The following is a 23,006-nucleotide window of genomic DNA, read 5'->3' on the forward strand; positions in this document are numbered from 1 at the left end:
GTGTTCGTCAGACCTCTAACCATTGACCAACCTGGTATGAGAGACTCTGTGAGTGTCGCGGGACACTCTCCAGTATAGCTCAATGGATCGCTGAGTGCGCAAACCGTCACACCACGATAAGGTCCAGTCTCTTCGTGACGGGTACTAACAGATGCCTGACATAATGCAAGCGAAAATCGACATTGTGGCCCTACAACCTGTTTACCCAGAGCAACAGTGGATCTACATCTGTACCAACCGTGCATCCTACGGTGGAGCATGGGCTGCGGTAGCCCGTGACAGTGGGACCTGCTGTTCTCTACCAGGAAGCGTCCCCCCGATTTAGAGTCGTGCGTTTTGCACACGAAGGACAAGATAGCAGGGCCTATTAAACACTTGAGTGGCCGCATTGAGCATCGCAATTTACTACACGTGAATCTGCGATTGACCTGCGACAACCATCAAACCCGAGCTTGATGTTATCTTTGAATTTCAGGATTAAGTCCAAGTATCGAATCTCTCAGTGAGTATTCATCGCTCGGCGAGTCAAGGGAATAAATGGGAGGTCTGTAGTCAGTAAAGATCACGATTAACGTGCTTCGTGGCCCTAGTGGTAGATAGACAAACAGACGACGGAGAGCTTGCGGTCGAACATGCTGTTTTTTGGCGTTTGTATATGCTTCTTATTAGATGCATATACCAGTCAAGCAGGGATGAACGCGTAAGTGGCTACTTTGATTAGACTAGATGTCTTTATTGAAAAAAAACAACCGAAACTTTTATCCTTACTTTTGTGCTTAATTTTCAGGTTTCTGAAGAATGAACTCGAGTTCCAAGAAGTTAGTTTTCCTGTTTCCTCGCGAACTCACGCCCAGATTTACCTTTAAACCTCTTAGGAGTACACTAAGAGCTTTGACGCCCCAACAGAACCCCGAAGTACGGTCATTTTCAGTTGAATGACGAATTTAGAAGCCTTCGGTCGGTCTTCATCGACCGTTATTCACGGAAAATATAGCTAACAAAACCAGCTTTAATGGAACTGCGAAATTCGTTCCTACAGCTACTGTGGTTCCACTTCGGTTGGTGATTCTCGGTGGTAATATAGGCTTGATGGTTTTAGGAAGTCTGGCCCTCCAGCGAGATCACCCTCTCCCGATCTTAGTGACTCGTCAGTACACATTGGTAAGACTGCGTTTCACGCGTAAAAGATCGTTCCAGAAGGTGCGCATGAAACTGTATGTTAATATCTTTGTGCCTGGGTAATTCACTTTTATTGGATTTTCAGGCTGTCGTCTCAGGTACTTATGTTGGTAACTAGTCCTTTTATTAGTTGAAATTTAATAATTCATCCGTACAGACGAACCTCCATCTCCTTCGTGGTTTGATGAAGTCGAGCAATCTTCTCTTTTGAATGATCACCCCGTTCCATCTCCACTGGGCAACTCCAGTCGAGCAACGAGTTCCTCCGATTGGCTCCATCCAACCCCCAATTCTTGTGTTCAGGCAGATATCCTGACTGTTGTTCCTTCAACAGGTGCTGTCTCTGCAGTCACGACTACCCCTTTCGCTCCTCTACCATCTGATGAAAGATCTCCATGCGTTGAAGTTGCTAAAACTCCTGCCCTAGGACAAGATTGGTCGACCTTATCAGATGTACAGTCATCTTCAGACCATGTAGTGATTACTAGGCGACTGTATGAATTAATGCAAAATGTTTGTGATGCCATCGAATCCCTCCCCATGAATAAGCTTCTCGCCTGCTTTGGAGACAATCTTACAACAATTAGTCAGTTTCTTCATGAGCGGTAAGTTTTCTCTTTGTCTGACACTAGGCGTATATATACCTATGCACGTTCATTCAGAAATAACAAAGGAATGGAACCAACGAGTGCGACAGCTAACTATACATTTGTGGATCCAATCACATCCCCGATCAGACCCAGTCGAATGGAACCTAAAAAACCATCCACCCCCTCTACACTCCGTGAAGCAATGGCATCAGCTTGCAAACCCACAACTCCAATCAACCAGGTAACTTGATGTTTTTTCTCACATTACTGGTGCATTCGTCTTCGCTATGCGGATAAAACCACGTCGATTTGAACCGTATCTTCCGCGCTTTGTATCTATTGGCAGTATGGCGTCGGTTAATCGTTGGTTACAACCAATCACTTTGTTATTAACACAGAAGAAAGTTTGAGGTAGCTCAGTGCCTAAGGCATGAAATCACTGAGCGGAAGGTCTGTGGTCCGAACCTAGCCTCAGTATCTCGACTTTTCCTGTCTAAGGTTGGGTAGCTTGGCAGTATCTCAGCCCTTGTGCTTTCCTCGGATGGCACGGTAGCTGGGCGCCGAAGGGGTGTTAAAGCTGGATGACACCAAGGAGTGTAAAGTGATCATGAAAAAGTTCCAGGACAACTGTTTGGTGCTGCTTTGTCAGAAGTTTCGATTGTCATTTTCGGCAATTCTGCCCGTTACAGATCGATTTGCGATACTTTTATTGTGTTCGTGCGACTTCGTAACATACACTTTCCCTTTCTCTTTCGTGACAGCTGCAGATTTTGGGGTCATATACTCACTTTTCACCTTAAAGCACTTTTTTTCTGGTTCATGGTGAGCCTGTTTCAGAACAATTTCGGACATCAGCTATCCACGGGTTTCGGTGGACTTCCAGATCTGCGCAAATCGTGACACGGTGTTGATTCTAGTGATGGAATCTTTAGATCGGGGGAAGACCAAGTTGCCCTACGTAGTCTGACTCTAGTAAGCCATGTCCTCCGGAATGACAACATTATCTTTGACATGTTATAGGTGTCAAGGTCCGTTTCGGGATCCCAGAATTGCTTTTGCATAATAAATGTCTATTGAAGGACGTGAGGCAGACGTACTAGGTCGTGACAGCGCCTCTTAATCTCGTCACCGTACACTTTCTCAGCGCTCGTTGAAGGTACAAACGGTCGAAAACATTTAGATTTCGAATATCCCCTCCCACCTGAAACGTTTCGCAAGCCTAAATCAAGAGTGGACGGGTCTCCACGTGGAAGACCTGAAGTATTTTGTGCCGACTAGCTTCAGCTTTTCCCCACAGCGCGTCGTTCATCTGAATGAAACCATGTCTAGCACTGTCGACCCAATGTTGAGCTTCCCTCAGTTGCCCACGTGCTTGAATGTTGTGAGGTTATTGTGCTTTCGGGGGATTGGTGATTTCACTGAGGTGCATTAGTCTAAAGAAACAGAATCCTCATACCAAGCATATTGGTTTATAAAGGGGTCCGAGAAGTACTCATGGTGGGCTTAAACTGGGATCTCGTTTTCTTCGGGGAATTATCCGTTCTTCAGTTATTTACTGATGCATAGCACTCCAGTCCGCTTGGATATTCGTAGTTGCTGTCATGATGTTGAGTTTGGGTTTGTTTGGAGATCTTGGGGCTGAGCCAATCGAGCAGTTTTTTGAGGTATTCCACTCAACGTTGCATTTTGTCTGCATGACCTCTGATTAAACGTCCACTTGCATCAACGAGTAGACGTTGTTCAAACTAGGATTTTTGGAGTGATTCGTATGAGGCAATAAAGTCGTTTGAAGTACTTCACGTTGGGTGCGGAATTTATGGCTGTTGTGGAGTCCTACCAGTATGATATTCTATCCCTTCTGGTGGACACTGGCATGTCACCACAGCATGCGATATTCAGCTGCTTTGATGAGACAGTCTTCTGTTAATTTTTTGATGAGGACATTTCCACAAACACCAAGTCTTTGATGTCGTCTCATATAGCCTAGCTGGTCCGCAGTGGCCCATTAAATTGAGGTTTTCAATGATGAGGCGTTTTATATATGCTTGTCTGTATATCTGTATAGCCGTGTGACTGTCATTCGAGTACCACGTCAGCAAGTGTTTCCTTGAATGCTGCAAATATTCATTGCTCACAGCGATTTGGTTTGCGATTGTGAAGTTAATGGCCCTATTACCATTCTGATCAATTACGTGATGAGTGCTGACGTCCCTTACACCAAATGGGTGTTTCAAGATTCAGTATTATCAAACCATTTCGTCTGATATTTCGATGGTCAGCGGTTGAAGTTGTTTGCAGAACTCATTTTTGACGCTTGAGTACAATGCAGACGTTAGAGAATCTATGGCAATCAACGTCAATTTCACGGCGAGTTCTGAGGATACTAGTGACCAGAGTACATCTTTGATACGGATACTCAGTGCGAAGACAAAGCTGCGAAGGCCTGAGTTGTTGGCTGATCCATTGTGGTATAGTTACTGAGAATAATCTGTTTCAAGCACCCGGCCGGATTGATACCGTAGTTGGGTAATTGGGTTTCCGATAAGTATATGTTTGACCGATACTCGCAGAGATCTGTTACCGGGACTGGAGGAGGTAAAAAGGGCGCGGACGTTCTAAAAGCTTACCAAAGGTTCTTTTTTTTTGTTGAGGATCTCAACCTGTATTTGGTCGCTTCAAACCACCGAGCCGACCGAGTGTGTGTCGCATTCCGGAGACACCGTACGCTGAACGGAATTGCTTAGAAAAGACATTATCTCTGAAGGTCATAGAGGCTTGCCCCTTTATACACTGATTATGCTGCTTTACTCCACGGGGTTCCTTCAGGTAGAGGTTAGGAGTACAGGTTGTCCATTCCAGCACATTCATCAGATGATGATGTTAAATATGTTGTCTTGCGTTTCCTTGTTCGGGTGTCATGCCATTCATGGCATTATTTTGCTAATTTTTAAGATGAGAAGGTACGCTAAACCGGAGATCTCCGATTGAAAGTGGTATACTTCCTACAGGTGTGATGTCCACTATTTCTGTATTTCTTTTGTCGAGATGGAAGTAGCGTGTTTAAATTGAATTGGTGCATAAACGTGCATTTTGTTATAACTTATAACTACTATAGAAGCAAGTTAGCATGATGTAGCTCAGTGGTTAAGGTGCGAACTTATCGACCGGAAGGTCCGCGCTCTGAATTCAGCCTCTGCATCTTGACTGCTTCTATCTAGACTTGGATAACCTGGCTGTTTCTTAACCTTCGTCCTTCCTTCGGGTGGCGTGGCACCTATACACCGAAAAGGTGTTACAGCCGAGCGATTATTAGGATTATGATTATTATTTTATTGACAAAGCCATCAGGAAAGTTTAGTATTTCTGGATTTCCAAAGCACATTCGACTCGGTTGACCGGTCTGTTCTCCGTGACGCGCTTTTCCATTAAAGAATGCTCCGGAAGTTTGTGAACATAATACGTTATTTGTATTCTTAGACTTCTGGGCGTGCGAGAGTATACAGAGTACTCTCCACGAGCTTCAGTACACAAAGTGGTGTCTGTCAGAGGTGCTCACTGTCTTCGTTCTTGTCTAATTTCGTGATCGATGAGATAATGAAACGAATGCCGTAAGGTCTTCAATACCCCGGTGTTTAATTGGCCTCTGATGAAGGCCTTTTCGATCTGGAATATACGGACGATGTCATTCTGATCTTTGAATAGGAGAAGACACAGATGTTCCTGGATGAATTGACCGAATTCACCCCATACTTGAGCATGCGCTATGAATCCGGTCTTGCTCGTGGACGCCAGCACGCCACTTACAATCCAGATAGAGGTACTCGATGTTGTACAGCTTTTTATTAGTTCCGATTGTAGTGTAACAGATGAGGTCAATGCACGAATCTGCAAGGCTCAGGGCGCGCTTGTCAATCTGAAGCATCTATGGCGTCAAAGCAGTATTTCCCTGAATCTCGAGAGACATGTGCTGCACAGCTATGAGCCTTATCTGTTCTATCATTGGAAACTGAAATGTTTTAGGAGTTCGACAAACATTTTCTTAGAACCATACTTCGTGTGGTTTGGTGTCGGCGAATCCGCAACGAGGCATTTTGCCAGTGGGTATTCGGTTTTTCAACGCGGAGTTTTATCGAAGTCTGTGTTCAGCAGCAAAAGCTTTGTTGGTTACGGCATGTATCGCGCATGTGGAACCATTGTTTGCCGAAGAGGGTGTTGTTTTCCATGCAGAGACCTATGAAAGAGACTCGAAAAGTCCGGATGCTGTCTGTGCTACTCGCCTTTCAGGATGGGGACCGTGTGATCCCCACTGCGCATGGTTGGAGACGCTGAAAGAAATGGCCGTTAATCAATGTCAGTGACGCTCTTGTTGTCAGTTTCCATTCAGATTTCCTGAATGGATGTCTGGAGTTTTAGGTATCTTAGAATAATTGTGGTAGACGAACACTAGATCTGGGAGGGTTGGCGATTCGGGGAGAAGGAGGCCTCTTCAGATCTTTGATTACCGATGTCCCAGAACTGTAGGTGAAATAGGTTGGAACCAGTGACTACGCAATAAGTTGATCAGGAGATGGGTTTCTGGTGAAACAGACGGTATTTCAATCAAAGAATGTATCCAGCTGTGCAAACTAAGGTGACTGGGTCATACGTTACACATGCCCAGTTACCGCCTCACAAGACGAGCACCGTTTTGTGTGCCTCATTAGGAGATGCGAAAACTTAGAGGTGGATGTACTTTATCCATGACAGCGGACATATCCTCCAATAAAACAATCGGTATTCACAATAAATTTATGATAGTTGTGCCCTGGTCCGAACTCCTGGAGATCAGAAAAAACTGGAGGGTATACGCTTAGAAAGACCTCTGAAGTACATAGATGTCAATCGGATCATTTAGCCAATGGAATAACGAATGCTGTGCCACTACGCACTACTCCCCACCCTACAACCCCTTTGATGATCTCACCTCGGTTGGTTATGAAACATTTTTTGATCAGATTGCCCTGCTCAGCAAACTAACCAACGACCACTTACGTTACCTACCAACGTTATCTTCAATAGAAATCCATATATTTTCGTNGTATATGTTTGACCGATACTCGCAGAGATCTGTTACCGGGACTGGAGGAGGTAAAAAGGGCGCGGACGTTCTAAAAGCTTACCAAAGGTTCTTTTTTTTCTGTTGAGGATCTCAACCTGTATTTGGTCGCTTCAAACCACCGAGCCGACCGAGTGTGTGTCGCATTCCGGAGACACCGTACGCTGAACGGAATTGCTTAGAAAAGACATTATCTCTGAAGGTCATAGAGGCTTGCCCCTTTATACACTGATTATGCTGCTTTACTCCACGGGGTTCCTTCAGGTAGAGGTTAGGAGTACAGGTTGTCCATTCCAGCACATTCATCAGATGATGATGTTAAATATGTTGTCTTGCGTTTCCTTGTTCGGGTGTCATGCCATTCATGGCATTATTTTGCTAATTTTTAAGATGAGAAGGTACGCTAAACCGGAGATCTCCGATTGAAAGTGGTATACTTCCTACAGGTGTGATGTCCACTATTTCTGTATTTCTTTTGTCGAGATGGAAGTAGCGTGTTTAAATTGAATTGGTGCATAAACGTGCATTTTGTTATAACTTATAACTACTATAGAAGCAAGTTAGCATGATGTAGCTCAGTGGTTAAGGTGCGAACTTATCGACCGGAAGGTCCGCGCTCTGAATTCAGCCTCTGCATCTTGACTGCTTCTATCTAGACTTGGATAACCTGGCTGTTTCTTAACCTTCGTCCTTCCTTCGGGTGGCGTGGCACCTATACACCGAAAATGTGTTACAGCCGAGCGATTATTAGGATTATGATTATTATTTTATTGACAAAGCCATCAGGAAAGTTTAGTATTTCTGGATTTCCAAAGCACATTCGACTCGGTTGACCGGTCTGTTCTCCGTGACGCGCTTTTCCATTAAAGAATGCTCCGGAAGTTTGTGAACATAATACGTTATTTGTATTCTTAGACTTCTGGGCGTGCGAGAGTATACAGAGTACTCTCCACGAGCTTCAGTACACAAAGTGGTGTCTGTCAGAGGTGCTCACTGTCTTCGTTCTTGTCTAATTTCGTGATCGATGAGATAATGAAACGAATGCCGTAAGGTCTTCAATACCCCGGTGTTTAATTGGCCTCTGATGAAGGCCTTTTCGATCTGGAATATACGGACGATGTCATTCTGATCTTTGAATAGGAGAAGACACAGATGTTCCTGGATGAATTGACCGAATTCACCCCATACTTGAGCATGCGCTATGAATCCGGTCTTGCTCGTGGACGCCAGCACGCCACTTACAATCCAGATAGAGGTACTCGATGTTGTACAGCTTTTTATTAGTTCCGATTGTAGTGTAACAGATGAGGTCAATGCACGAATCTGCAAGGCTCAGGGCGCGCTTGTCAATCTGAAGCATCTATGGCGTCAAAGCAGTATTTCCCTGAATCTCGAGAGACATGTGCTGCACAGCTATGAGCCTTATCTGTTCTATCATTGGAACTGAAATGTCTTTAGGAGTTCGACAAACATTTTCTTAGAACCATACTTCGTGTGGTTTGGTGTCGGCGAATCCGCAACGAGGCATTTTGCAGGTGGGTATTCGGTTTTTCAACGCGGAGTTTTATCGAAGTCTGTGTTCAGCAGCAAAAGCTTTGTTGGTTACGGCATGTATCGCGCATGTGGAACCATTGTTTGCCGAAGAGGGTGTTGTTTTCCATGCAGAGGCCTATGAAAGAGACTCGAAAAGTCCGGATGCTGTTGGTGCTACTCGCCTTTCAGGATGGGGACCGTGTGATCCCCACTGCGCATGGTTGGAGACGCTGAAAGAAATGGCCGTTAATCAATGTCAGTGACACTCTTGTTGTCAGTTTCCATTCAGATTTCCTGAATGGATGTCTGGAGTTTTAGGTATCTTAGAATAATTGTGGTAGACGAACACTAGATCTGGGAGGGTTGGCGATTCGGGGAGAAGGAGGCCTCTTCAGATCTTTGATTACCGATGTCCCAGAACTGTAGGTGAAATAGGTTGGAACCAGTGACTACGCAATAAGTTGATCAGGAGATGGGTTTCTGGTGAAACAGACGGTATTTCAATCAAAGAATGTATCCAGCTGTGCAAACTAAGGTGACTGGGTCATACGTTACACATGCCCAGTTACCGCCTCACAAGACGAGCACCGTTTTGTGTGCCTCATTAGGAGATGCGAAAACTTAGAGGTGGATGTACTTTATCCATGACAGTTACACATGGTTACCGCCTCACAAGACGAGCACCGTTTTGTGTGCCTCATTAGGAGATGCGAAAACTTAGAGGTGGATGTACTTTATCCATGACAGCGGACATATCCTCCAATAAAACAATCGGTATTCACAATAAATTTATGATAGTTGTGCCCTGGTCCGAACTCCTGGAGATCAGAAAAAACTGGAGGGTATACGCTTAGAAAGACCTCTGAAGTACATAGATGTCAATCGGATCATTTAGCCAATGGAATAACGAATGCTGTGCCACTACGCACTACTCCCCACCCTACAACCCCTTTGATGATCTCACCTCGGTTGGTTATGAAACATTTTTTGATCAGATTGCCCTGCTCAGCAAACTAACCAACGACCATTTACGCTACCTACCAACGTTATCTTCAATAGCAATCCATATATTTTCGTTCTTGCAGATTTGCTTACTCTGTAATACGCATAAAAAACATCTGCATCTTACGAAGCCTTAGTCTCATTTGTTCATAAATGTTTGGCTTTGTCGGCTCCTGAATTGGGTGTGAATCATTTGAGCAGAAAAGGTCGTTTGTTGCGACGACCTCATGGAAGTACATACAGGAGCGGATATTACTGCTGGGCTGTTCATTGCGTGGAATCTGCAGCCTGTGTGTGTTGCATGGACGATGCAAACATAAAATTGATACCATTGTTGCTCTTTCTCATACTGCTATTGTCTTCCTCTGGTATTTTACTGGCCAGAGACCAGTCCTCCGGAAAAGATCCTGTGTGGTTAGTCGTTTGGAGCTTCTTTTGAATTTTCAGGCTGAGGGGATGCTTCTGGCCACTTTGGATAACGGATCACTCTCATATTTTCCTGTGAATTTCCCTCAAGATAAACCAAGGATTTTCTGCTTCTCTTACTGAAAGCCCAGAAAGGCGTTAACGATTCATCAAAGCGTAGTCGTTGCCATTTTGGTTAAACTGGGTGAATCGAACACCTGTACAGTAATTAATTGGTCCGTGCACGTCTATGTTTGCAAACTGCAATACTACTAATAATAATGTACTAACTGAAATAATGAAAAACCGCTGACATTTTTCAGTGGTCTAGTATCTTATTGCATGGTCCGTGAAGCGGACTGGTTGTTCACACTTATCAGCATGTTTAGATTGAGAACCATATATTTTCTGAGATTTTTCATTGCCACACTCCATTGACCACCGTCCAGTACCCCATTTATGCTCTACTTTATGCTTGATACAGGTCCAATAATTCATTCCAGTTTTGTTCAATGCTTGAACAAACTGCAACCACTGGCTTTCCTAAACAACTTGAAGCTTACAAATCACGTAGCTCAAGTACGGTATGAACCATTCGAGAGGAGAGGTGTATTCCACTGGCTGAAGTCACGTGTATATTTTTTTTAGCTAGTTACTTTTTTAGTCTTTCAATGGCTTCAGCGGTGTCAGTTCCCCTGTGGTAAAGACTTGGCCTCAGAAGGAGTTGTTTTTTTTACTTATCTTTGCTGAAAGAGCTAGCTGCATGAGACCTTAAATACCGCCAATGTAGACTGCGCAATTCAAAATAGCTCCAGGAAGTACCTAGACCTGGTATCTTCAAAAGATTTAAGGTTAAACAAAATAAGGTGCGGCTCTTGAACGCTGAAGTATGCCTGTGGATGAAAAAAAAACTTTTGCTTTTAAACCGCCACTTTACTACGATGAGACCTAAACCATCTTTATTTTTTTGCGTCCACTTGTTTCATTCCAGGCTCGACTACCGCCTACTAGTTCTTCGATTTCACGTACTGAGGACAGCTGGGGCGATTTCGATTTCGGCGAAAGTATTATTAAAACCACTCGGAAACCAGTTCAGTCTGTGCCTGGTGAATCGGTCGAGAAGCTTCCAAAGCCACCACAAACAACCCATTTAGTTGAAGCCACAAGACCAGTCCTACATGCAGATACTGGTGAAGGTGGTGTTTTTCTCCCTTTGTCCACCACATTTTCTAAGTGGGGTACGTCATTCATAGTACTGCGTGTTTTTCGGTTAATTCTTCCTAACAGTTGCAATAAAGGGCCTTCCAATGTGAATAGTTGGATGATTTTCATAGTGTTTTGCCGTTCCCTGTCTGTTTCAGAGGCACCAGTTTCTGCATCGCACCGAGATGATCATCCGGATGATGGTTCTACAGGAGAGTTCGATGGCACGGATAAATTTCCCCATTCTGAGAAGGTGATGGAGGCGTTTAGCAAGTTATTTGGGTTGAAGTCCTTTCGTCGCAACCAGCTCCAGGCCATCAACGCTGCTTTGCTTGGTCTCGATTGCTTTGTCATCATGCCTACAGGTGAGACAACCTTTCATTCCGCTAGCTGATGGTGTGGAAAAATCATCGATGGTCTTTGTGTTATCGATCCAACAAATGCTGGACTATTTCAATTGCGGAGCAATATAAGTTGAGCTGCGGGATTGCGTAGTTTCCATAGTCCCCTCGATGTTTTCACGAGAGAGGTGGAAAAATCACACCAAAGATCTGCAGTATAACTACTCTTATACAACGATGGAGACGCGGTTTAACATGTGAGATGTGTATCTTTCTGAAAGCGTTCTCTCTGTTCCACCTGAACACTCAAGTGACACCTAGACCGCTTGACTGTGCAATGTTAAGGGTGCTATCGTTAATTTCCAACTTATCAAAAGGGACCAGAGTATTATTCTGAGTGTGTTATCAAACCCTTAAGAGGCGCGGCTAATCCAATTTAAACCCAATCCCGGTTAGAAGTTCTACACTCGACCCTTGATTGTTTCCTGATTGTGAATTTGAACCTCATTCCCTGTATCATTTCGACTCGTGTTCCACTGCGAGATGGTTCGGTATTTAGAGGGCGAATTTACTGGCCGGAAGGTCTGATTCGAACCGGACCCCTATTTCCCTTGTCTAAGCTTGGGCAATGTGGCAGTATCCCAGCCCTCGTGCCTAATTCTGGTGTAATGGCAGTTAGGCACCGGAAAAGTGCTACAGCTGAACGATTTTTCATATCTGACTGGAGAAGAGATGCATGGCTGTTGCGTAAGAAGTGCAATCATATTCGACTTATTTCTCGGTCTTTCATTGGATTACGGTCTATTCCAATGAGGGTTTGTCTCGCAAGTAAGGTCAGTGTATCTTTAAGGGCTGAGAAGCACTGTAAGACCGTTTCATCCTTGTTGGGAATCAGCAGCAGTACAGATCTCACTAATCGCTATGGAATTGGAACCCGTGACATCGCGGCCGGTTGTTGAAGTCCATACAGTTTATCGGCGACTGGCTGACTGGTCTGTTTTAATTATACTTGGCTAAGATATGGCGCTACTCATCTTTCAATCTCGCAATTCAAATCACGTGGTCACGTGTTGACTGCCTCCTTGGGTGACGACTTCGCATGCAACTTATAGTTTGGTGGTAGCATGAGGAGATTTTGAAATTTCATTAGATTTCACCATGCAGGTGAAGTCAGTGTATGCTAGAAATCTGAAAAGCTCTGTACAGTCATCGTAGATTCGAATCTTTCTGGGTATGCGTGAGTTGCGCACTGCTGGTGAAGCAACTATGCGGTGCTTGTGGGCTTTTCAATACAGATTGATTTCTCCTGCAGGATAGTATCTACTTTGCAGTTTCAATGCCTGCTCATGTTATCATCAGGCTGCAGTCTGTTCCGCTAGATCAGACACCTCTCAGTAAAGCTCCTTGTCGTTAAAGTGGCCTCAACTAGATATTAGACTGAATCTATTGAATCTATTTGGAGGCAAATCCACCCGGCTATGTAAGGATGCTACGCCTACGCTATTGATTATCGAACGTGTTCACCCCAAGTGTTCTGAACTTAATCTACTGGTGCGGTAGTTCTGGTTACCCCAGTAGTTTATTATTCCGATTACTGTGTACACTGTTCACCCGATGGGCAGTCCTCAATCGATCGACAGTTGGGCTGTTGTTAGAGGCTCAAGTTAGCCCAAGTGTGAGCATGCTAGCCTGTTCAGACATGAAAATTAAGATGCATCCCGCATGCGCTTGTTAAGTAGTGGAAACACTTGCCTCACAGCTCAGATGTTCGGAGTTCAACCCGTGGCACCGCCAAAGGTGTGCACTGCTGATGAGATCTAATAAGAGCGAAAATCAAGTGCATTGCTTTCCCCTTTGGTATGGACTCACAATAATTTCGCCAGGACGACTGTTTAAGACCGAGGTTGATGTGATCACTAATCATCATTATACCAATGTAGTAACCCAGCATGTTCTAATGCCATCATTACGCACACTTGCGGACGCCCAGGTGACACCCGCGATCCCACCACATCCTGAAAACGCTACTGCCAGAGCTCCATCAACGTATGCTCGGCGGTCATTGCACTTTGTTTTATATTGCGACGAGGAAAGGTGGGCTTTGCGATCGTTTTATCAGGATTATTTTTTCAGGTGGTGGAAAAAGTTTGTGCTACCAGTTGCCGGCTGCTGTCCAAGATGGGTTGACTTTGGTGATTTCTCCCCTGAAAGCACTGGTTTTGGATCAAGTAACCAAGATGCAGTCTCTCGGGGTAAGTAACACTTATTTCGACCAAACTCACTTCATGTGCGCTTCTGTTAACGTGTAAACCGTTTTCTCTCCTGTCATAGCTATACGGACTGAGTCAGGTCATAGGGTTAGTGACGTTCACCTGCCCATGTGAAGGTGTTTCTGATTTCATCTTGTCCTTAGTATTAATCTTTGGGATAACTGCGAGTATCTGGACACAGTTGGAGAAGCGGTTTATGATGATTCGACAATCCAGATGTTCAGTGAAGTAAGGGAATCAAAAGTTGCTAAGACCCACCGAATCTCTGATATAAACTTTTCGGTTCGTCGGAAACGCTTGCTTAGTAATTCGGGATCGCAGAGACGTCCAACGATTGTCGATTTGTCGAAATTTGTGTAGCCCGGGCGTGTTTACTGTCGGTCGATCAGTTGGTATTTGATCGACCAACACGTTTAATCGTTCTTTGCCACGAACATTGCGTTTTTGCGGCGCGTGTACATAAATTCCCTAATGGAGAGGCGTGGAATGACTGAGGGTTTTCCTCTTTCTCTATCTCTCTCGAATTGAAAACCTCTAAGAAAAGAACACGGAATTTTTCGGTCCCAATTTTTATTGGCTTCAAATAGTTGGGAACTTTCCAAAATGAGTACACTTCCAGAATTGAAGTTATAAAATGCTTAGAGGAGACCATTCTGAAAATTTCCTGGGCATGCTTTTTCTGATGAAAACCAATGAATGACCAATCCAGTTGCCTTGTGCGGGGCAAAAATATAGAACAGTATATGCAGGTTCATGAAGCCTACAACCAACTTAATCACTCATGCTGCGATCTTTGACTGCTTCAGAAGTGCGTAGTCCTGTTTGACATACAGACAGTCCTAATGTCTCCGAATTCTGGCTGCTGTCGAGTGGTATTGCTGCACTCAGAAGTTCAGACGACTGTAGGAGAGTTGTCGTTTGTATGAAAGGTGCGCATCCGACAGACAGGCCGTTTGGACCAGACGTGAGGATAGCAAACTACTGAGAATCTAGTGGATGAAGAGACTATTCGCCGGAAAAGACAAACCTCAGCTTTCATGTGAGGGGACGAGATGGCCCAAGTGGTTAGAGCGCGAATTTACCGATCGGAAGGTCCGTGGTTCGAACCCGACCTCTGCCACTCGACTTCCCCTGTCTAGGCCTGGGCGACCTGGCAGTATCCCAGCCCTCGTGCTTCCTCCGGGTGACATGGCAGCTAGACACCGGAAGGGTGTTACAGCTGAACGATAGTGAAAAATGATTTCATGTGAGGCCCCAATGAGGACTTTTGTATGGTCATTAGTTGCGCGCGAACGTTACATGTTAATCACTGTCCGTCTTTGCTAAAATCATTGGTGCACTGAAAAAGTCACCTATGGGTAGTTTTTTAAATAGCGAAATGCATATGCAAGCGACACATGTAGACCCTTTGGCGAGGCCAGGTCATATCGGAACGAAATGAATTCCTGAATTATCCGCCCATTACAGACTAATGGGCATTTGTGTTGCTGTCAGGTAGTGATTTATATGCTTCATACTATTCATTCACATCTTGCTGGATGGATGAGCGAAAAGCAATGACACTGTGAGGAACTTAAATCCTGAGCATCTGGGCCAATGGAGGAGTGACGGAATGACTCACCGTACCCGAATACATGAAGGTCATCCGGATTCTGGATGACGTTGGGACTCCCAGTCACCTTTGTAAAGCCTCAGATTGGTTCTCAGTCTGACCCTTCAAAGCTAGCTTTTCTGCAAAGGCATCAAAGTTGCTCAAAGTGCCCGAAATCACGTCAAAAACACATACACAACGCGTCGTATTTAGAGTGCATGAGGTAACATTCCTGAACTTCGAACACCTAGACGCTCCATCGGCAACCGGCACTCGGTGGATGTTGGATCATGATTGGCTTTTGGGTTCACACTTCCGGCAAATCATAGCTCACTTTGATGCTTGACCGNTGATGCTTGACCGGTAAGCTGCCCTCTCTTCCGGCCAATCGCGTGTGCGTTAAAGCTTCTGGGCATGGTAGCGCTTAACTGCGAGCGGTGAGGCCTAACAATATGTTACGTCGCTGTTGTTCAGAATTTGTCGTGTGCGACCTTCTGCAGATAAACATTCAGTTATTATGATATTTTTCTCACGGGAGTGTGCCATCCATAAGGGTTTTTAGTTAAATCATGGATATCGTACTACCGCAGTACACACCTCCCAGGATAGTTCAATGGTGGCCGTTGTCGACAGGGCGGTTAAGTGGGAGAGACTGTCTCTTTTTTTCAGATTCCGCTGGTTAACTGTGTAGTTGGTTCCTTGTGTGTCCTTGTATCCATTCAGCGCTTTTTCTCGCTGTCGTCATAACGATGCTCCACCCTTGTTGAACGTGCCCAGATTGTTGCTGCACATTTGACGGGGGAAGCAACCATGACCGAATCCGATCGAGTGTATGCTTCGCTACACTTGGCCACGCTACGCACAAAACTGTTGTACGTCACCCCTGAAAAGGTGAGACCTATGATTATCATCTAATTGGTCATGAATTTGACAAATTATAGTTTTGTTTCCTTGCTGTTTGGAATTGAAGGTTGTGTTCCTCTACGGTCACAGTTGTTTCGGGTGTATCCTAGGTTGTCTTGCCGCGTTCTGTGCTGGTAACGACCACTTACGTATGTATTTTTCTGTAATACTTCCACTTATTTCCGTCGACGATAGAATCAGTCGCCTAGCGCATCATTTAGCCGCATGCTAGTTATGATTTTTGTAAGTCTGAATCCAACCATTTACCAACAGGGCCCATCCGCCCCTTAACTAGCACCGTTTCACCTACCGTCCAAAGCGTTTTCACTGAAAACCGATAAGACCATATATTTTTGTAGACTGTATTAAAACTGTTTTTTCTTCAATAATCTTAACGTTTAACTGGATTCTGTTTCCCAGTAATGGCAGAGCAGTCGTTCGCAAAACCTTTTGATGAACCGTCTGTTTGCGAAAGGATTTTTCCACATTCTACCGGATTGAAACAAACACCTAAGAATGACACAAACCAGTCAGTGTCACATAGAAGCCCGGAGAGAAGTTACCTGCTGAAAGCAAGGGTGTGTTCACGTTTAACTTCCATCCAGGGTTTATCCGTATTTGTTACGTACCCGCTAGCTTCCATTTTTTTTCGCTCATTTCATTGTCTACTTAAACTGCCATCTTTACTGTTTTTACAGATAGCCGCTTCGGATAAACTGAAGGGTTGTTTGGAGCAACTATACCGACGTAACTTACTACAGCGGTTCGTGATCGATGAGGCACACTGTGTGAGCCAGGTATGACATCATGACTCCGGGTTTTGATTCATGTTCTCGCCAAACTGTTTTGCCCTCCAATCGAAGAGTGGGATGCACTCTTTGTATTTCTTGTTGTGGGACTCGAGGGGTTACATAGCCTTTGGTTGTCTTGTTTTTACTTAACCAACCCTACTTAACCGAGCGCCGCTCCGAGAGTTTCGGTAGAACGGAACAAGGCTTGTTATCTTACTCCAGCGACGGGGGTTTAGAACACTGAGGCCACTGCAGGCGGTGGATGAGGGATTGGCTCGTGATTGGGGCATTAGTTGAGCGGAAATCGCACAACAGAATGTGAGGATATCTGTCGTCATCAAACGTGCGCAAACAGGTTAGGCTTTCTTGGTTTGCCCAGCTGAGTTCTGATTTACACAATTACGTGTTTTGTGAAGGCAAGCCACGATTATTCGGATATCACAGGCGCAAGATTTATTGGGTGGATTAGATTAAAAACAGTTTGTCTGAAGCAGTTGACACTCACTGGAGGCCTTCCTACCTCGGGTATATCGTAGGTGTATCCCAGGGGGCGAGATTGCCCAAGTGGTTAGAGCGCGAATCTACTGACCGGAAGGTCCGTGGTTTGAATCCGACCTCCGCCACTCGACTTCCCCTGTCTAGGCTTGGGCAACCTGGCAGTATCCCACCCCTCGTGCTTCCTTCAGGTGGCATGGCAGCTAGGCACCGAAAGGGTGCTACAGCTGAAGACTTTCTTTCTTTCTTTCCTACCTCGGATATGGCCCACACACCAACTCAACAGATCTCCAGGGCACATTTAAAGCTGTCTTATCTGAGACAAGCGTTGTCCCAACCGCTTGTGTGAAAATTCTTAGTATCCAGCGAAAACTAGGATCATTCTAATCAATCCATAGAGGCCATTAAACCAAGAAAGACTGAAGTTACTTGATTTTTGGTTTCGACGGCTCACAGTATAGTTTGACCTTTCGATTAGGGTTATGTTGGCTTTAAATTAATGAGTAACACAGATAGTAATTTTTTGGCAGGATAACAATTCCTTGACACACCCATGAATGCTCATTCTCGGCAAATTTTTTACGGTCCGGGAAAACACCAGCTTTATATCCGTCAGCCGTTTATCGTAGCGCACAGCAGAATTTACTATGTTTCCTGTGTCCCCATCTTTAACTTTCTTTAAACTTTTTTCATAGCTTTCTTTAGGTTTCAGTTGATTTTTCCTTGTGCAGCATAATTTTCCACCCTGACAGAGAGTCTAAATAAAGCCCCACAGGGAAGTGGCACCATTAACTTTTCCGCCGTTTCAGCACCCCCAGCATGACAAAACCGCTATTGTTTTTTACGCCGACTTGCTTGATATTCCTTTGATATTCCGTACACTCAGATTGTTGTTTTCCCTATGGGCCTTTTTAGTGGGGTCATGATTTTCGACCGGACTACCGTAATCTCAGCATCCTTCGTACCAATTTCCCGAAAGTACCAATGATGGCCATGACAGCTACCGCCACTCCCAGAGTACGGGAAGACATATTACATCAACTCAAAATGAAAAACACCAAATGGTAAGTCGCTCACTGCAAAGCGTACGTTATTCTATCAACAGCCATACTGGGAAGGAACTGCATCAGTTGGGACTGAAGTACCTGTGCTACACAGTTTGTGACCGACAAATTCAACTTAGGCTACAGCAGTTTGTGGAACAGTAGCACTTGGGTAGTTTAGAATGCCACGTTTATCCTCTTACGGACGTTCTTATGAGTTCAGTTATTTATCGGCACGTACTGTGTTCTAATTAAGAGACAATGCCTGACAAGTGTGTCGAGTGATGTTTTAAAAAAAGCCTTCGTTTTTCAAATTGATGCCGCAGTGCACTTCCAACGAATTCAGATTCCGCACGACTCGTGTTCTCCTGATTGATAGATTCGTTCGTTAGTTCTCATTTTGTACTGTTTCCGAACGGTTACTTGTCGGACTGCTAGGCGGAAGGTGATCGGTTGGAAACTGCCTGTGTTCTCGTTAGATACGTACTGTTCATCATTCGTAGTAGGGATGAAATAGCCGCTTCTCTGCATTTCAACGTAGACTGGCTTCATTTACAGGAAGTAGTCTCCATTAGAAATCAGCAATCCTTCTCGCGCTACGCGCAAATCCTAAATAGTTTAGAAGGAAGAAAAATCCAAAACATGAATTAACTCCATTGGGTGGTACTTGATTAGTTGTCTGGCCTCGAGTTGTTTCAACGATCCGGGAAACCGCGTACATTGACCTCAACAAGTAATCGCTTGGACAGTGTCTTCCCTAAGCTAGGTTCATACATGGGGAACTCAACGTTGTATTGTGGAATGATCGAGTGCGATCGAGATTGTTTACTTTGTGGGACCTGTTGTCATCGGTTGGGCTAAAGCTGACAGCATAAACTGACGTATGGTAATTCGGAATTTCTACAACTCTCTATAAGTACATTTTTTGTGCCATGGGGTCACACCTTCACAGAGTTATTTCCGTTTTTGGCTAGTTATTAGAAAATTGCCGACAACCCACTGGCTCTGAGAACAGCATGCTTGCAGTTCACCCTATGCCCCAGTTTCATACATTCCCTGAATTTTCGGGACGTCTCCGCTCCATTCCGTCTGCCATTAGGAATATCCTCAACCCCGAAAGTTTCGTCAACTGTCTGCAGAAATTTTGGGAACCCTTCCTCATTTGTTGCTCTATCTGAAAGATATGCTCCCACCAGGGGGAAGCCTTTGTGCCCCTTGCAGATGCTTCCTTGTGGAAGCATTTTTATTCGCAAACAAAATGGGACCGATTAAACTTAAATAAATCTCACAGAGAAACCTCTGGGATGCGAACGGAATACAATTCGACCGTGACTCATCTAGTAAATATATATCTGTTTTCAAATTGCACAGTGAAACTACTTGTGCTGAACCTGGTAACCATGCGCCACATTCGGAACCAATGTTCACTTTTCAGCGCTCCTGGTGGATGGCTACTCTTTATGAAACAGTGGTTCTTAACTGCGGTTTTAGCGAACCAAACCTTCAGATGTCCTTTCCAATCCACAACCCCATTAGATATCTATGACCGGTTCTGCTATCCTCATGAAGCTCCTTTGTAACCGAGTGCTACCTATCCTGGAGTTCCTACCCAATCCGCTGAATAAATTCATGAGGATATACCACTGATGTATCAGTTCTTGGATGGCCTCTGCATTTTGTTCTAACCAACAGAAGCACTTTTCCCATCGTTTTCGTCTTACTTTGCTCAGATACTTATTTCGCACTGTGTAAATGGCCTTTCGATTCGGCATTCGACGGATCGGTGGCCATCGAGGATAACCTTTTCCTACCTCCTTTCGAACCACTTTCCAGTTCAGCAATTTCACAACCCCAGACCTTTGGAGTTCCGAAGCGTTATCAATAGATTATTATATTATGGTCGCCGAACGTCATTTCTGGAATAGCCTTCCGTTTCTTTTACAGGTTCATTCAAAGCTTCAATCGGACAAACCTCAAGTTCGAAGTTCGGCCGAAAAAGGTCAAGAGTTGCACGAAGGAGATCATTGAAGTCATCCATTCGGAATTCCCTAGACGATCGGGCATAGTTTACTGCCTCTCCCGCCGTGAATGTGACTTGGTAGCTGAAGAATTGAGTCGTGCTGGTCTTGCCGCTTCTGCATATCATGCGGGTATGACTGACGCTCAGCGACGTCGTATCCAAGAAGCATGGATCCAAGAAGATAAATGCAAGGTGGGTGAGATGGGATTATGAGGCAAGGACCGAAACGTTACGCTGACGTTCCACGATACCATCAAGTTTGATAACATGTCACCACATTAAGCTTTCTGCGAGAGTTTTTTAGAACTGATGTAGGAGAGACGGGGATTTGGAAAGCCTTAAATTTGATTCAAGCACACAATGCAAACTAAAAGGCAGAGTCCTTGAGCGAGACCACATCTTGCAACCTCCCACTTACCAGTGGAGCTACTGCGAGTGCTGCTCCACGTTGCACACGTGCAACTGAGTTCGCATTGGTGCGATATGTTCTTGCGTGTCTATAATTCAGAGTTCGTATTTTCTAAAAATCGACACTTACTCCATGTCCACTTCCGATAGGCAGTATCTCAGCTCTCCGAAAAGTCGTTACAGTCGAACGGTTATCATTAATTATTGAAGAAAGTCGCACTTTTCAAAACGATCTTATGGGATGTTGATAGGGATGGCGTCCCAAGTCCTTTTGTTTAAAAAGCTATGTGCAGTTGGTAGAATGGGGTGTTTCTCAACCATAGTCATCGGTGTCAGTTTCAGGGACTGAATGATTCCTGCCAATAGCATTTGAACCATAGAAGCCTCATTCCAGAGTGTCCTCTCATACTAAATCAGTAATGCAAGTAAATTAGGAACCGATCCATTTCGCCTTTCTCCTGGAAGCACGAATGGGGAACCTCGTTGGACAGGCGGCTCTGTGTTCACTTCATTTTCTCAAACCAGTCGCGCTGAATCGTGTTTGAAGTAACTGCGAACCATGTCTCCCAATCCGCTGTAAACTTTTGATAAAATGTATACCAATGTAGCAGTATATATATCGCTCGGTGAAACGAAGCTTCTCAGTTTTATTAAGCTTCTTAGGTTCGTGCCTGCCAACTGAAAAATATTGGAAAGTTTTCTAAATTTTCAGAGTAACGGAGTTAACTATCATCATCTATTGAGATTTTAGCCATAGGTAGTCGGTACTGATCGTAAAAGTTGGTTTCATTGATATAATTGGATAGATGGATTTAAGATTTGAGATCATGGTGTCACTATGGCAACAATGGATAACTTACTTTTCCGACAGCTGATGTGCTAAAGCACATGATGACCTTTCGGTTACCTTCATCGAGGTCTGAACAACTTAACAGTTTCTCAGACTTCGCGCTTCACCCCGGTCGAATGGCACTAACATAACCGTTCCGCCTAACCTCATAACTGGTGTATCATGAGTACTTCCAACTGGTTTACTTCTACTATTGGAATTTTTCGAGTGAAACATCTCAGCGATTCTTCCTTAAAAATCAGGCTTGTCTATTTCCCAGTTGTGGCGAACCCGTTTTCTCCTTTCATATGTTTCTTGTACCTTGCAGTTGAATTATCCTCAGAATCTCACATTATATAGTCACTAGTGTGTGACCAGTTTTCACAATTACTATCAAAATAGTACCGTAACCTCAGGCTGGTGTCAGCTGGGAAACTTGCTGTTTTCCATAGATTTTCTAAATCATTTCTATAACCCCCTTTTGTTCCTTTCATTTATTCTTATGCCCCGCTTGAAATCATCCGTTGCCAGATTGTGTGTGCAACCATCGCCTTTGGGATGGGAATTGATAAACCGGACGTGCGTTTTGTGATTCATCACTCTCTACCTAAATCCATCGAAGGATATTACCAAGAAGCTGGTCGTTCTGGTCGCGATGGCCTTCCTGCTACTTGTATCCTCTACTACCACTGGCATGATGTGGTTCGTCTGCGGAAGCTTATTCAAGGTAAGTGAATGATGTGTGAAAGGTAACTAAATCGGGACTTCGGACTCTGTGCTTTTAACCATCTCGCTAATATTTCCCATTATTGAATTCGAAAATACAATAAAACTGTTCTACAGTGGTCGCTGATAAAATAGTTGTAAATGATTTCTCTGGAAATTGGACGGCGCCGTAAACCGGTACCTGTCCATGAATTTGAAAGCATTCTAACGTGTAACATACGTTCATTTCTCATGTTAGTGTCATTGGTAACGTTGGGGCTGAGTTGGGTCACTACGGGAAATACCGTAAGATACGTAACAGGAATCTGAGGTAGCGAGCCCAAAGAGGAACTCGGGAAGTGTGGTCGCTGTTGGACATTTTAATTGTATAACCTGTCATTCGTTTTGTTTTGGGTAAGGTGCCATCCCGAATGTGAATGCACCAGCACAACAGCATTTTGCTCGAAACCTATTTTAAATATCTACATTTCTCCTATCGCTACCACGCTCCTTTGTATCATATACATGATCGTCAAACCAATTCCAGCTTATAGGATCGGACAGACCTGACATTCTTTGTCGGACAGGCATTTCCGGAGCAGT

At 44.4% G+C, this 23,006-nt stretch overlaps 1 protein-coding gene across 1 annotated transcript in view; it reads left to right on the forward strand.

The window, feature by feature from the left end:
- T265_08929 (hypothetical protein) overlaps positions 1 to 23,006 on the forward strand; it is a gene marked incomplete at both ends in the record, with an annotated part of 46,595 nt that overhangs the window by 8,653 nt on the left and 14,936 nt on the right. Inside the window, 10 exons of the mRNA XM_009174868.1 lie at positions 1,337 to 1,784; positions 1,842 to 2,010; positions 10,796 to 11,042; positions 11,166 to 11,372; positions 13,482 to 13,600; positions 15,987 to 16,100; positions 16,811 to 16,909; positions 18,314 to 18,462; positions 20,386 to 20,653; positions 22,230 to 22,425. Coding sequence (XP_009173132.1) covers positions 1,337 to 1,784; positions 1,842 to 2,010; positions 10,796 to 11,042; positions 11,166 to 11,372; positions 13,482 to 13,600; positions 15,987 to 16,100; positions 16,811 to 16,909; positions 18,314 to 18,462; positions 20,386 to 20,653; positions 22,230 to 22,425 — 2,016 coding nt within the window. The remainder of the gene's footprint in view (positions 1 to 1,336; positions 1,785 to 1,841; positions 2,011 to 10,795; positions 11,043 to 11,165; positions 11,373 to 13,481; positions 13,601 to 15,986; positions 16,101 to 16,810; positions 16,910 to 18,313; positions 18,463 to 20,385; positions 20,654 to 22,229; positions 22,426 to 23,006) is intronic.

This window comes from Opisthorchis viverrini (assembly GCF_000715545.1).
Source record: "Opisthorchis viverrini unplaced genomic scaffold opera_v5_246, whole genome shotgun sequence".
Taxonomy (NCBI): Eukaryota; Metazoa; Platyhelminthes; class Trematoda; order Opisthorchiida; family Opisthorchiidae; genus Opisthorchis; species Opisthorchis viverrini.